This window comes from Protopterus annectens, chromosome 8.part0 (assembly GCF_019279795.1).
Source record: "Protopterus annectens isolate FY-2018-M chromosome 8.part0, PAN1.0, whole genome shotgun sequence".
Classification (NCBI taxonomy): Eukaryota; Metazoa; Chordata; order Ceratodontiformes; family Protopteridae; genus Protopterus; species Protopterus annectens.
The window spans coordinates 1,236,977,268-1,236,994,352 of NC_056741.1; the positions used below are offsets into that span (position 1 = coordinate 1,236,977,268).

The 17,085-nt window shown below is 39.3% G+C and overlaps 1 protein-coding gene across 1 annotated transcript in view; it reads right to left on the bottom strand.

The window, feature by feature from the left end:
* Positions 1-17,085, bottom strand: part of LOC122808444 (extracellular calcium-sensing receptor-like) — a 193,940-nt gene that overhangs the window by 115,815 nt on the left and 61,040 nt on the right. Inside the window, exons 3-4 of the mRNA XM_044079407.1 lie at positions 4,323-5,159; positions 3,317-3,544 (exon numbers count right to left, since the gene is read on the bottom strand). Coding sequence (XP_043935342.1) covers positions 3,317-3,544; positions 4,323-5,159 — 1,065 coding nt within the window. The remainder of the gene's footprint in view (positions 1-3,316; positions 3,545-4,322; positions 5,160-17,085) is intronic.

Below are 17,085 nucleotides of genomic sequence, written 5' to 3' on the forward strand. Positions count from 1 at the left end.
AACCAAATCTTACATTCTGTGCAGGCTGGCAATGAAGGCATGGGAGCTAGCCATTCAGTACAAGGTCACTGCTCATACTGTTTATCTTCCATCTGCTCAAAATGTTGCGGCAGACACATTAATCAGGACCATGACACAGTTCCATGAATGGATTCTTCTCAGGTTTGTGTTCTTGGATCTGATTCATCTTTGAGGCACTCCACATCTGGATCAATTTTTCCTCCCCTCAGAATGGATGACTTCCTCTCTTTTGTGCCAGGACCCCACATCCTCTGGCTTGGAATGTGGATGCCTTTTCTTTCTCATGGAAGTGGATGTTTCTTTATGCAGCCCCCCCTTTCCTCTCATACAGAAAGTAGTGCTGAAGATTCAGCAGGACAAACCAAAAATCTTGTTGGTGACTCCCTTTTGGCCAAGACAGTATTGTTTCCCTCTTCTTCTGCAGTTAGCTAAGGGCTATCACCACAAGTTGCATCACCAAATGGATCTCCTCACACAGGACAAGGGATCCTTACTTCATCCACATCTATTAACATTACAACTGACCTTGTGGGTGATCGACTTCTGATCCCTTTCAGGCACCTTTATTCTCAAGACGTGCTTGGGGTTTTCCAGGAGGCCAGGAAACCCAATACAAGAAAATCTTATATTTCCAAATGGAGAACATTTTTTATCTGGTGTCTTAAAAGAAATCTATATCCATTTATTGTGGACATTCTTGTTGTGCTTTCCTACCTATGTGAGCTTCTTAAAAGTGGCTTATCATATTCTTCTGTGAAAGTCCACTGCTCTGCTCTTTCTGCTTGCCTACCATTGTCACCTCCTTTAGCTTCCAGACTGGAAGTCAAGCTTTTTCTTAAAGTCATCCTAGTTATTAAGCCCTCAAGGAAAACAGCCCCCCCCCCCCCTTGGGACCTTAATTATGTTCTGGAAAAGCTGACTCTGCCCCCCTTTGAGCCCAGAGGTTCTGCTTCGCTGACGTTTTGCAGCTGGAAAACTGTGCTCCTGGTTGCCTTGACTTCTGCTAAGAGGGTCTCTGAGTTACAGGCCATAATGACATCTCCACCCTTTTTGGTTTTCCAAAAGGACAGAGTTCCCATGTGACCTAATCCCTCTTTTATGTCTAAGGTAGTGAATGACTTGTCTCTTAATCAATCTATCCCACTACCTACCCTCTTCCCTTCTCCTCAGTCCTCCAGTGCAATAATTTGGCATACATTAGATGTGCACAGGCAACTTAGATTTTACTTGGACAAGACTAAAGCTATTATGAAGTCATATTGGGTTTACCTATTTCTAAACAGACTATTTTTTCCTGGATTTCTAAAGCTATTACCTTTTGCTATGATTCCCAAGGTAAGACTTTGGCTACTTTTGTCAGGGGCCATTCAACTAGATCTGTGGCTTCCTCAGGGGCTTTCTTTAAGGATCTGGAAACTAACTCCATTTTGGAGGCTGCTACTTGGTCTTCTATGCACACTTTTACTAAACATTCCAAGTTGGACTCTATTTCTAGGTCCAGAACAGAGTTTGCAAGGGCTATTCTTCATGGGTTTATAGAGTCGTCTTCTTGCAGCCTTCTTCTGTTCCTTCCTCCTCCCTAGGTTCCATTTAAGCTATGGCACTCTCCCATATGTAAAGAATATTGCAACAATGAATAGATGAACATAGAAAACCACTGGCAGCTACAAAGAACAAACTAATAACTGCTTTAGCATAAGATATTTTATTCAGTGCTTTCGTCAAATAGATTCCATCAGAAAAACAGATATATCAAACAAATCTTCCTTTATAAATACTATAAACCATCCAATTAAAATACTGCAACCAATAATTCAATCAATTAACCTTCTTAAATAAATGAATTTAATTAATTTATCTAAAACATAGAATCTAAGACATAGAATACTTGTGTAAAATCTTACCATAACCATAGATATCTTTCTTTTCTATGTTGCAATATTCTGTCCCTCCTGCCTTTCCCTCTGCATCTTTCTTTCTTGGATGACATATTGTTTTCCTTAGGACTCCTGTTTCTCATGGGGCATTCTAGTTCTGAGAATGGTATGTGCGGATGTCCTTTTATGGCTGATGTTGTCAAAGCAGACGTGCAACGTCCCACGTACTGGCAGTAGCTTGAAGCTTTTGTATACTGGCCAGATGTCAGGTTGTAGGGTAGAATACAACCCACATGTAAAGAATACTGTAACATAGAAAAGAAGGACATATATGGTTTTGGTAAGATTTTACACAACTATTCATTCCTGTGGATAGGTGTTGTGGCTTTCCTTTACCATGGAGGGAGTTCTATGACTAGCTAATGTATGGTACAGGACCTTTCTGATGGTTATTTGGACATGAAGAAGCTCTATCAAATCATTGTGAAAACAAAAAAGAGAGCGGATTTGTAGAACTAAACTCCTTTATTGGTAAGCGCTATATTTTTTGATGGTCTGAAGAAGTTGGCTTACCTTTTGCCAATGAAAGCGCTTACCAATAAAGGAGTTTAGTTCTACAAATCCGCTCTCTTTTTTGTTTTCACTAGTTTTGTTTTTATGTCAGTACGTAAGCTCTATCAAATCATGTTGCTTTACCAGTCTTGATGTGAGTTTCTCTTGGATGTACATTGATACACTTCCACATTTTTTCCCCTTCTGCGTAGTAGATCATGTAAAAGTGTGGAAGGTGTTATAGCCCTGAACAGCTGGAGTGCTGTCCACTATTTTAACCCATGTCTCAGTCACCACACAGATATCAGTGACTTCCAGGGTAAGAAGAGCTTGTAAGGATTGTAGTTTCTTGTTTAGGCTCCTAGCATTGATCAGTAACACCTTCATTTTTTCCTTTGCTTGTTTTATGTTGGAGGTTTATCAGGTGGGCATTGCCTACAAAAAGGCACTATGTGAGTGGACAAGGCCAGTAATAGAAACCTTACAGAGGACAGATGGAGACCATCCCAGGCAAGGCAGTGTGGTCTGTCGATCATATCCTCCTAGGCTAACAAATATTGGACCTCCTCTGAATAACACCAAAAATGTGCTGCAGTATGCTTTCATTGTTGTTGTTATTATTATTATTATGTAAAAAACAAAAAAAGTTTACAAGTCCATCACTGATGTTTCCAAATCTTCATGCTATTGTCTAATGTTGAGTGCAGGAAGAATTAGCATCTGAAATTACAGGTTCCGGTTCTGGAATAATACATGTTTATAATTAAGAAGACATAATTTGGTATCAAATCATGTTTTGGCCAGGAGTGTTTGCAGTGCAACTACTACTGAAAATAAAAGAATAATATAACAGTGAATATTCCCACCTCTGTGTAATCTCCATTCCACTGAATAGAACTCTTGTTTACTATGAGGCTCTGTTCCATGGGAGAACTGAAGTCAAAGTGTCCAACTTTAGAAAACAGAAGGGCTCCTCTTTCAGTTTTCTTCCAGTTTACAATATCATAAATAGCAGGAGGATTTCCACTTGCATCAAAATACATCTCACCTCCAACAGTTGTCTGAAAATGAACTTTCCAAAGGTAGTGTACAAGCTGTAGAGAAGAATAAAATAACCCGTGGTAGTAATATACTCTCTTATCTAGTTATTTTATGGAGTTTGTGTCTTGTATCTCTCCAGTACGTCTATTGTTAGTATTGCATGCATTACACATTTATTGGTATTTTTAGTTTATATCTCATTTTGTGATTGGTATTAGAGTTTTCATAAAAAAATGTTTACTTGAGCTAAAATGTTAGTGACTTTAAACTTGTTGCTAAGTGTTGCAGAAAGTAAGGGCAATAACAATAATCCACTTAAGGCAAACTCATATTTATAAACTGTATTAAACTTGTGGACAGCAAATAAACAAAAATATATAGTGTGCCCATGATTTAATGGCTTATAGTTACTGCTCAGAACACCTGAGCCTGTGTGCTGTTCTAAGCTGGTATGTATTATGCTGGCTTTCTTCTTTGTAGAGTGATATGCTTGCAAGTTGTAAGTGGCCAAGATCAGTGATGGACCCTGAGGTGTAGCCAGGACATCTGGCACCCTGGACAGTCCCAGATTGTTGCCTCTTAACCTGAAGTTGAGGACTTTAAAAAATAGGGGTAAGGCATGCCCCTTTGCAGAAAATGGCATAATTCTTTAAGTCTTTAAGAGCTATCTATGGAAGTATTTAAAAAGTTACGATCAATTCATTTAAGGGAAAAAAATCCATGTTATGTTTTCAAAATGTTCAGGCATGGCTTTGCACGTTAGACAGCTAGCAGTGCAGTGTTTGGTTTTAAGTAAAGAAGGAGAGAAAGATGAATAAAACACAGACATACTTGCCATGGCTTGAAGTCCATTATGTCCAGACATGATCCATTCACAAAGGGCCCACTTGGAGGCTTGCACGAATACAGACTGTGTACTGAGTGGGCAAGAGCATACACGGCATTATAGACATTATAAGCATTTCGGATATTATTTTCATTGAAGAAAAGACTGCTTTCTTTTTCTAGGTTTTCATCTCCTTTACAGAATTTACTTTCTTCTTTGATACTGCTGCTTGACTGGTTATATCTGTCACTTTTCCACTCACAGCCAAAAAGTGTTTCCCAGAACATTTTAAGAAATATATCCTCTGGAGATTTCATTGGATTGATGTTATAAAGGTACTCCTTAAACTTTGGTATGTAGCCATTTGCAATAGAAAATGCAAGGGTTCCATGTAAAGTGCCCAGAAGGTCATTCTTATTAAGTAACGAAGATGTTGACCAGCCATCACTCGCTACCCAAACTTTGCCAGTTATCTTATTTCTACTAATAGCTTCAACAAGAGGATAGAAGCTGGCATCGGTTGAAAATACTACTATTACATTTGTTGAGGACTGTTTAAGCATATTAATTAGGAAATTAGCTTTTGTAGGAGAGAATGTAATAGGAATAGTCTCAAAGAAAGCAAAGCAAGCACCAGCTTTTACTATTTCCTCCTTAAGCATCTGACTGCCTGCCTGCCCGTAGTTTGTCTCCTCAGCCAAAATGCCTACCCATGTCCAGGAAAAGTATGTCAGTAATCTGGCAAGGCCAAGTGACTGAAAATCATCACTCGGAATTGTACGGAAAAAGGATGGAAACTCTTGCTTGTTGCTAAGTGTTACAACAGATGAGGCATAACTGATCTGGAAAGCAAAGAAGTGCAGTTTATCCATACAGTAGATTCACACTCTACTAAAGGTTGTTATGTTATTTAGCTGCTTCATTGAACACCTACTGCTTCCATCAATCTGTCATGCCTTTGTTAGAATTACAAGAAACCACAGACCAAAGCACATAGCTTTGCACAGTTTTATTTTCTATGATCAAAAAATTAAATGGACTGACTTGCAAGTCTTTTACAATGTAGTTCTTTTGTCAAATACACTAATTGGAGACATGAGAATAATCTAATCTGATTAGCACAGCATTATTGATTTTTACACAAATCTTGTTTTATCTCATTCTAAACTAATGTTAGCAGTCCTTTATCTTCAAGGAATAATTTCTCAGTCATTTGGCAACTCTGTGCCAGGCTAGCCCAGATTAACTTTCTGACTGTCCCCCCAAAAATAGTATGGGTGCAAGATCCCCCAGTATTTAAACTCTCATTCTTATAACTGCATGTGAATTGTCCAATTGTGAACTTTCTTTTCAGTATACAGTACAGCACTGGGCATACCTGAAGCTTGCGTCGCAGGCTTCCCATCTCTATGACAGTAGGTTTGCAGAATGAACAGGTGCCAAGGACATTGCTGCAGAATTACTCACCTCTGTACTGACTGACCTGCAAAATTCATGCTTCCTGGTAATGCAAAGACTATATAAATGAATAACTGGCTAACCTATAAGCTTTAAGCTCTTTTACAACTCCATGACAGGCATTAGCTTCCCAATACCATAAACAGGCAACACTTCACCTAGTCAAGCAAGCAATATAACCTTCCCTCCACGAATTCTACATCATCTTCATGTTCTCTCAGATTTCCTTTCTCATTTGAGCAAACATCCCATCTATTACTCTAGCCAGTTCCAAACTAACTTTGCCACCTCCACCATCCTTCCATACAGCCCCCTTTTCTACTTCAGAATTATCATCCTCACACATCTACCCACTGGTCAAACAGATTAAACTTGATAGGCTACCAGGTATTGACAACCTTCACCCATGGTTTATTTATCACTGCAGAAACCATATCATAAATTCACTGAAGCACATGTGCAACCCTTGTATTACACTCCATACTCTAGGAAAGATTTTAGATAAGTTGCTTTACTTATAACTCACTCAGTACAGAACCAGTACCAACTTCTTTCTCAAAAACAGCAAGGCTTTTGATCCAGTCATGGTGAAATGTGTCTCTTGTGCCCCCCCCCCCCCCCGCTCCGGATGGACTGTATCAGTGTGGACATGTCCTCCAAGGTGGGAGTGTGCAGATGTGGGTGTGGCCTGTGTTTCTGACAAGTGAACTCCATATGCAAATAATATATGATTGACAGCCATGCAGATTATGTGTTTCTTGCTCACTGAACATCAGCAGTAGTGCCCTATGGGAAAACTGATGCAAATATCTCAAGGGTTTCTTGTGCTACCTCTTTTGTATTTTATTTACTTTGGTTAAGTTATGAAAAGTGGAAAAGTTCTATGAAGGGGAAAGTTAGGTAAAACATCTAGAGATTATACTGAGGCTACCACTTATCTCACTGGAGATATTGTAAAATTCTGCTGGTGTTTTAAAGTACGGCCTACTCTTACTTTCAGTCCACGTAAAGCCTTCAGATTATTGCTCTCATGATGGGCTCATTGCCTAATAGGTACACGTAAAGCAAAAGATTCTGTCCAGATGTGCTTTTTAACCTCTTATTACAAGAAAGCTGCACAAAGCCACAAATAATGGAGGGCATGGCAATGGCCTTAAAATAGGGACAGGTTTTAAATATTACCCTTATGGATTTAGAAAGTTGCTAGAAAAAAACTGATTTTTCATCAGCATGTGTTTTCTGAAGGGTAGGAAGTCTGAAACTCAACGTTTGTCATTATTTAATGATTTCAGTCCTGAAACTTTTGTCAGAGATCTACACATTTTTTGAGGAACTGCCCAAAAATGATGAAAAAATCTGGACATTTTGTGAAAATCCTGACAGTTGAGAGATATGTATCCGGTTATTGACAAAGCACCAGTTGCACGCTGTGACTTCTTAAATACCTTTACGTAAGACTCCAACAATACCTTTTTAGCTTGCAGAACTTTAACAAACCAAATCAATAATTTATATAGCATACTGTTTTGTTTGTATATGCAGTGAAAGAGAGCTGAAAAGTAGTTTTAACTAAGTGCAACCAGCTGAAGTCAGAAGGGTTTGATGATGTATTTTAAAAGTATTGAACACTGCCCATATAGCTGCTACCCTTATGAACAGCTGTTCTGCATTGCTGTACTGTGGACATGGGTGCAGCATCTTTCTTCATATTTTAGTTCTCAGCCAGTGATTCATTAGATAAAGCCTGAGGAGAGGTTCCTTGATACAGCACATCTTAGAAACATGGCATGTCCCTTTGGTGTTTGTCCATTTACATAACTTTTGGGAAAGCTTTACATCTTATTTAAGCATTTCTTTTCTGTCCATTTACATACCTTTTGGGAAAGCTTTAGATCTTATTTAAGCATTTATTTTCTGTCCATTTACATATCTTTTGGGAAAGCTTTGGATCTTATTTAAGCATTTATTTTTTCTCCACTAATTCCTCAGTCAGTCTTGTGCAAAATTTTATTCTGTCATGTTCATTTGTTTAATTTTGCTCAGACTTCAACTTGTACTATTGCAAACCAAATTTATTGTATTACTTTCACCCTTGTCATCTTTCCTCACTTTTAAATTAAATCTCCATGCTTATGTTTGTTGTTTTTTATAAGATGTTGGAATTGAACACCATGGATAACATGAGCTCAGCAGATTTAGGTTTTGCTTATAGTGCCCAGTTACTTAATGAAAACTGAAGAGCTTCCTCTTGGTATTCTCATGAATATCCATCAACTGGGCCATGTTGGGAGATATTTGAGTGGACTTTGCTGCTGTGCATCCAAGCAGATGCATTTTGCCCCAGTTGCTGTACATTCTCAGCTATCTTAGAGCCTCTGGCATTTGGCTCATTTATTCAGAGCTTCCTTGTTCCTAACTTGGCACCTGTGACTACAAGATGGATTGCTTCTAAAACCATCAGAACCTGCAAAGCTAATGTAACTATTTTTTTGCAGTTGGCCTGTTTCAGTGCTATCTAACCCTTCGTTGCTGCACTTATTGATTTGTTGAACTTATCACTGTTTTTCAGCCTGCACATGTTAAAGAAACTCCATCTGTTTGTTACTGTACTTATCCTTAGATTGTTTTAACAGTACTCTGATATTTCGTAACCTCAGCAAAAGATGTTATGAGTTTGCCAAAGTTCTCTTAAGTATGCCAAAATATTTCTAAGCTTTGAAGTTTTTGTGTGTTGTGAACATTTCTCTAGGGTTAGTGAACTTATTTCCCAGGATTCTTCATATTGCAGGAATTCTGACTTCTGTTGTAAAGCATTTGTTACTGCACTTGCGCTCAAAATCAGTTCATTTTACATTGAGTGTTCTTTTGCAGTTTGGTCAGAGGAAAGAGCTGAATTCAACCCATCCAGGTTGGAAACTACTGGTTGAAAGCTTATTGTGTTTTTATCTGATTGGTCTGAGGGTTTAACTTTTTAAAAGTCTTTCATACTGCTGGTATAAAAGCCTCACTGTGCTTGCATATAAGCAAACCTCTCCAGTTTAAAATCCTACAAAGAAACACTGTCCATAGTCTCCCACTGTTAACAGCTGCTCAAAGAGCTACCACTTTGTGCAGAGGGTGGTATCACCACATGCCATCTAATAGTATACTATTAAACACTCTCACTTTGACCTTTGTGACTCTGTCCTACTCCTTCTTGTCTATATATTGTTTTTCCTTGCCTCACATAGCATAGGCTAGATTCAGACCTGCTAAATCTAGACTGTTTGGTATAATTGTGCCTTTAAATCAGCAATCTTACATTAAAAGAGCCTCCCTGCACCTTTGTGGCAGAAATGTGTAGCTCAGGGCTCATTTGAGTTGGGGATTGCTGTAGAAAGGCTCAGATTGGGGGTTTCCCATTGGTAGTTGTGTTAAAAACTGTTTAAATTCGCATGTATACAAGCATCACATTTGCTTGTTGCTGCTCACTGCACAGCAAGGTTTAACAGTGCCCTGTATAGATGCATATGCCTGGGAACATTATTTTTCTCTAGAGACCTTCCACTAGACCCCTCCACAAGCTTCCCTGATGAGCAAAGGGCAACTCAGTTGTGCTCTAAGCAGCGCTTTCACACTTATTATCCACAACCTACTATACACTCACTGCCTTTGCTACTCTAATTCAAACTAGCCCACTAGTTAAGACAATTTCCTAATTCCAGCCCACTTCCTTCCGAAATACCACATTCAGAAAAATCATGCCACAATGGGTTGGCAGTTTCCCATCATTTCTCCTGCCAGCTTGATTGATATGGGCATCTTGAAGCAATGTAGCAATTGCTTCATGTATACTGACAACCATTTACTCCTAAAGCAAACTAATACCCTATGTTAAATGCACATACACTGTGGAATTGGAGTCAGTTCTCTCATGTAAAAACAAACTAGACATCAAGCAGGTTGTCAGCACACATGCTTTACCTCTTATGCAAAGTCATATGTGGAGGTACTCAATAAATGTCTACCAAAAAACAGAGACCTCCCAAATGCATACCACCCACACTTACCACTAAGCAAAAAGTAATCATAACACACACACTTATAGCTCAACAAATCAGCCCCTAATGTAAAATACATGAAATTTCTTGGTCACAGGGGACTCCATAGTGAGACACACAGATGTTCCCCTCACTAGACTGGACAAGAAGATCACGGTCAGCTGCCTATCATGTGCCAGGATCCAACAAATCATGCATGCACTCAAGTCACTCAACAAGTACTGTTATGACTCTGTCATAGTCCGTGTTGGAGTGAATAAATTGCAGTGTACCTCTATGGACTATATGAAGAGAGATATGACTGAACTCTCTGATTATGAGTCCAAGACAGGTATGTCCCAAGTCCTAAGCAGTATCTTTCCTTTACCCAGGATGATACCACAGTATAAAAAAAATGATTGATTTCAACAATTGGCTTAGCTTTTGGTGTCAGTCCAGGGGGATTCAGTATCTCTCAGCCTGAGAGAATATGGTAGACAGACCTCGCTGCTTTGCTAGAGATGGTCTGCACCTGTCTCCCCTAGGCTTTTGGATACTGGCAAAGGCCCTTGCCTTCCCCATAGTGCCTTTTTAGGCAATATCAAAACAATACATTTTCCAATGTAACAAAATATAATTGAGACAAGCTCATGGTCATGCTGCTTAATGCTAGAAGTTTAAACATAAAACTGCATTCCCTAGAAGCATTCCTCACATTGGAGGATGCTAACATCTGTGCAGTTATCAAGACATGGTTCAAGGCCACTGAGATCACCATGGCTGCGCAAGGCTACAATGCCTTCCACACATTCAGACCTAAATATGAGCATGAAGCAACCAATGGTGGAGGTGTATGTGTATCCATCTTCATTAAAACCAAATACACTTTGAGACTGGTCAAACAGCACGACTCTCTTGACCCACTCCATGTCCAATTAACAATTGGCAAAGGACCATACCACATCATTGCTAACTATAGATCCCCACAATGAACCAGGATAAGCACGCTGCATACCTTGATTTTACCAGAATCCTTCACCATAAAGCCCAACACCTTAGTCAAGTGAGATTTAACTATCCTTCCATAGACTTGGGATATACATGAGTGAAAACACACTCACTCAGAGGTTCCTGGACTTTAACACAAATGCTCTGGAACAGATAGTCTGCACCCCCACTAGGAGCTGTAATGTTCTGGACATAGTACTCACCAACATGGGTGGGGAGGTCACTGTACTTCCCCATGCATGATGCCCTCCCTGATTAGGTCAGAACACAGATGAGTCTCATTTGAAGTAACTACTGGAAGTGACACCAAAGTTAACTACAGCCTACAAAGGAATGGTATAAAAAGCTTCATACTTCCTGCAATCTCAGACATCAAAGATTACTATGCAGAAGTGTAAGCAAATACCCTGTGTGATGCCCATGCCCTGGCCCAGCAATCAAGGAGCCTCAATCCTCACCACTAACACCAGAGAGGGCGTCTCATATATAAGGAGAAAGATAACAAATACACACAGTGAAGTGCAATTTCCCTTAAGAGCACACAGAGATCACAGTCAGTCTGGGGCTGGTTGCTCCCTTGCTCCCCAGGTCCCCAATTAGACTCCCCACTGGCACAGCTATATGGTCCAGATCTCAGCCTAGCTGGGCAAACTAAGATCTCCAGCACCCTCTCTGTCCAACCAGTGCTTCATGTCCCTGCCCAAGTAGCTGAAACACACACTTTGAGATACATTTATACAACCACACAGACACTCCTGAGGAAGGCTGGCACAGGTTCTCCAGCTGTGCCCCTTTTACCCAGATTATACGGTAGTAATTACTGCCACCACCCAGCTAATATTATCAGCTACCCAAAGGCCCTTAAAAGGGTGCCCAGTTATTACTGTGCAATATTATTATCCAATTGGTAACTATGATTTATCAGTCAAGGCTTATTAGAGTGGCTTTGTACAATAAACTCTATAAATATGCAATGTACTCTAGAGCTTAACTTATCTCTACACAAACCAGCCACAGTTAAAAGGTTTTAAAATATTTAATAATAAATGATTAAAACCACAAGATAATACTTTCTGCTACACAGTGCTAGTCAAAAGAGTTTAGCGATCACACAGAAATACTTATAAATCAGTAGTACAGTTCTGACTTCACAGAAAAACGCTTAGTCTAATCTTTATAATTCCTGGCTACTTCTAGGAGAAAACACAGTTCTAACATACCACTTACATAAAGAGAGCATAAGGCAGTGCTGTGAGTTGGATATCAAGAAAAAATGCTTAATAATCTCTGGTTCTCATTGTTTAAATTGAAACTCCAGTTCTTCTAAACATTACATCATCTTTTACACTTTCCTGTTGTTCCCAGGCTGACAGAAACTGCGTTTACATTATTTTACACTTGGAGCAATAAAGGACATTCCACATGTAAATTCTGGTCATTCACTTTAGCCTTAAAACAATAGGCAGGATGCTTACTCCAGACTCATCGACTCCAAATTCTAACTTCAAAGGAACAGATATAAAGTAATTTTAATTTCAAAGGACCAACAAGAAATGCTTGACTTAGCTTTATTTACAACAGAGGGCAATGTTGCTACATTGTTTTAGGTTCAACATATTTTTTCATTTAAGAAACAAGCCTGCATTTCAACATTTCACAGTATTTACAAATGACAGGATTATGTACCAAATTCTATTTGACTAGGCTGGCAGCCTTCACCCATCTCTACCAGTCTTCAAACCCTGTACAAACCCTTAAGCAACTGCATAAACTCTGCTGTACCTGACCCAAATAAAACTAGGTCTTCCCTTAAAAACAAACCACAGATGATATAACAAGAGGAAGAAACTGTTGTCCAAAAGCAAGAGGGATATCACTCTGCAGAGGAAGAGTTCCCTCCTAAGCCTAAACAAGAAAATCAGAAATCTTGTAAAGTCTTCTAAAGCAAACTACAAAATTAAAATCACATCTCTAACCAAGGATAACCATAAGGCATTTAACTACATCTGAAGTCCAAAAGGGAATGTCCAGCTATGTGCCAAACTGGTTGTAGATGGGATCACTCATACTAAACCAGAAGATATCTCCAACCTGCTGGCTGACAGATTCAGCGTAAACGTCACCTCCCCTATCCCCACCTACCATATCGCAAAGAATACCTGACACCAGTCCTCTGCCTACTATCTCTAGAGAACAGGTCATCTCTGCACTTGCCAAGGCCGAAAACACAGCCTCAGTGGGACCAGATAATATTCCAGGTTGTTTACCAAACAATCTAAAATGAGACCTAGCAGACTCACTTGGTGTTCTCTTTAAGCATAGCTTGAGAACTGGCTATGTTTAATTCCCCTGCACAAAGGGGGGCCATCAACTGACCCTGGGAACTACAGACCCATAAGTCTAACCAGCCTCATCTGCAAGCCCATGGAAAGAATTATCATGGACCTTAACAACAAGGACATAGGCAACCTCCAAATGCTGGACCCAACCCAGCTTGGCTTCATTAAGGGGAGAGTATGCTTATTAAACCTGGTAGACTTCTTTGAGAATGTCACCAAAGCCATGGGTGAAAATATGACAGTGCACACAGCCTTCCTCAACCTTGCCAAGGCTTTTGACATAATCAAAAAAGTAGACAGATTCTGGCTCACCAAGTTTGCTGATGATTGCAAACTGGGAACAATCACTTAGTCCCTAGTGATGTCAACAGAAAAGCTAGCACAAACATATTATTGGTGCCAAAGCCATGGTCTAAAACTAAATGCAAACAAAATGCATTACTCCTTTTGGCAAAATGGAATTCCCTGCAAATTACAATACCGTTAGCACCCTCCTGAGTTCCAACCCAGTAGTGCAAGACTTGGGAACACATGTTGATAGCAATCTGAACTTTGACTACCAAGTTTCCACAGTGGTAAGGAAAGCCTTCTATGTAATGCACCTCATAAGCAAGAGCATAACATCCAGGTCAAGGGATGTTATACCTCCACTGTACTTGACCCCCATCAGACCACTAATCGTGTATAATGCACCCTTTTGCATGTACCTTACCAGACACTTGTAGCAGCTGGAGAGACCTCAGAGGATTCTCATTAAGAAAATACAGGGACTCCAAACCATGATCTACGTTACTGGCTGAAAGCCCTGTCACTTTACTGTGCATCTTATGGGCTGCTGAGAGGCAACTTGTGCCTGGTCTATAGGGCAATCTCTGACCCTGCCCTAATGGAAATGCTACACATCAACAAGTCAGATGGCAGAAGAGTCACTCACTCTAGGGATCTCAACCGAGCCTGTGACATTAATAGAACATGCTGGAGAGACAGATATGTCTCCTAGAGACTGCCACATCTCTGGAACAGATTTACTATTCACATAAAAGAGTTCCTTACTGACCCTGTTCAATTGAAACCTAGATAACTGGATGGGAGACTGCAAATTCACCCCTGGGGTGGCACCCATGTCTCTCATGGACAGGGGTAGCTGGAGTTGATCACAGACCTGCTCTGTTCATAAAATTATTCTGTGAACTACCCAAAAAAAACAATACTTGGGATTAACATGGTTAGGCTTGAAAAGGCTCTAGGGCCACTAGCCTAGTAACCTGCTATGATTCTGTGAATCTATGACTCACTGATAGCATTCTTTTTAGAATGGACAAACACCTAATTGCTGGAGGCTTTTTTATTGACCTCATCAGAGCCTTTAATCTTGTTGATCACACAGTTCTCCTAGACCATCTTGCCAAAATAGGGATTAGCAATGGCACACTGTCCTGGTTCAAAATCTACCTCTATAACCACCACTTCTCAGTGAATTTCAGTGTATCAACATCTCAATCAAATCCCCTGCAGAAAGGCATCTGCCCCAAAATCTATTCTGGCATCTCTCCTGTTTTCCATCTATATTAACATATTCCCTCTTGATTTATCTCACCTTCCTCTCCTCCTTTATGCTGATGGCATGGCCCTATTCTACTCTTCTCTCTTGAACCCAAACTTCAGGCTGATTTTTATGTCCTCATTTAATGGGTCAGTGATGAGCAGTTATTGCTTAACTCCTTTAGAATAAAAACAAAGCTTTTGCCTTGTACCGAGGAGCAACCTTCTATTTCCAAACCTCTACAAATCATTGTTTACCTGAATAACAGTACTGAAAACATCACTAAATTCAAATACCAAAGATTTGGTTGGAACCGTTCCTAAATTTCCATTTCCACCTTGACTACACATGCACGCACATGTGCTCGTGCACATATCAACATTCTTCGTTTCTGGGCTAATAGGATCTTCCATTTTCTTTTCAAACCCTGTAGGAATGCAACAGATAAAGGTATCTTAGTGTCTAAGCTAATTAATACAACATCAAAAATAAACACATCGACCATTCAAACCATCTCAGATGTTATATGGAGGTTCATCACTCTCTGCCCTGGAAATAGACATCACTGCAAAAACATTGATAAAACGTATTGGCTACCTGTGAAACAATGTGATGACTTTCTACTTGCCTCTCAGCTGCTTAAACTTAAGAATGAGATCTTCCCCCACTAGCATCCAAACTAAGTTTGCACCAATATATAACCTTAAGTCTTAACTAGTCCACTCAAGTAATTTCCTCCAAATTACCCAATCTAAGCTTCAGGGTGCAAACCATGCTTTGTCAGACCCTGGTCAAAAATATCTATTCTCTTTTCTTAAAGATCATTCCTCTTACCCCAACTTCTAATTGGAACTAAAAGCACATTACAAGGGAAGTAAAATGAAACCGCTTTCTTTCTTTCTCTCTCTCTCTCTCTCTCCCTGGTGATATAACTTAACCTCTTTCTACCCCACTACCTCTAAATTGTTTGCTTTGACTCTATTTTCATCATGATTCTTTCAACACCCCCAAGCTCTTCGTATTCCCTCTGTAGATAATGTATGTATATATTATGTTTTCCTTTATCCATTCTAACTGATGGAATACAATATATACATGGAATTATATACAATCTGCATATACTGTCATGCATCTATTGTCTTTATTCTGGTTAACAAATTCAAAATAAATAAAGAACAACAGGATTTCTTTTAGTTACTAGCAAACTGTTACTGTACAAAGCCAATGACACCACACTAGTGGGTGTGAATGGAGTTTTTTTTAGAATAGGTGCTCACTTTTCAATGGTACAGATTAGTTTCTAGTTATACTTATTACTGTATTGTATTACTTTATATGATCAAAAGATGAAGAAATGAATGGCTGTGCTGAAGGATAAACTCACATCTGCACCACAGTCCTGAGACCGGAACATTTATAAAATCAAGCAGTCTCACTGCTTCTGCCTTTTGACTTGATTATGCAGACAAAATAGTTTTGATGTAGAATATATGTGATATTTTTAGAAATTCCTAAACTTGCACATAGGATTGTACATTGGATGCCTTATGGTACATGGTACACAGGTCATCACTACCTCTTATTGAGAAGAAGAAAACTGCAGGTTTTAGTTTAAAATAAAATCTTTTCACTTTTAAACAATAGCAAACTGCTCACTATAAATGTAGCAAGCAGTTATTACACTTTATATCCTGCATGGAGCACTACACCAGTCAGGTTTCAGTTTAAAAAAAAAAATTATTTTAGTTTTTTCCTTTTAAAATGTACCTAAATGCTTACTACAATGTAGCAAGTAGTTGCTATAGTCAGTTTAGACCACACACACACAGCTTTACAGTACTCAAGTTTGACCACAAATGCAATGCTCTTTTTTTCTGTTAGTAGCATAGTTAGGGTGGGGAAAGAGGGGCAACTGTCCTGGGCCTAAAGTGTTGGGGGGAGCGATCGGACATCCACTATCCTGATAGCTGTTTAGTGAATACTGGCTTTTAAAAGCTGGTATTGTATTTGCTGTCAAACATGAATACTGTATTGCTCCACGTGTTTCTAGTGACTGTAGCAACTGCATGCTACATTGTTCTTTAAAATATTCAAAATTATTGTGGGGGTTTTTACTCACAGTGAATTGCTGAGTTAGGCAAAATTGGTCTATTTTGTCTTTTGGATGCCTTAATAAAATGGGCTACTTTTAATTGCTTGTTGTGCAAGACTTTGGCAGTGGCCATCAGTCTCTCTCTCTCTTTCTTTCTCTGTCACTGGCTAGTCCTTTCCTGCTCTCGCTCTATTTTATATATTATAAAATAATGTATAAACCTTTGTTTCAGAAAACACTGATCTTGTGTGATTTGCACCTTTTCAGTGTTTTGCTTTAGTGTTAATTTTTTTTTTTTGGGGGGGGGGG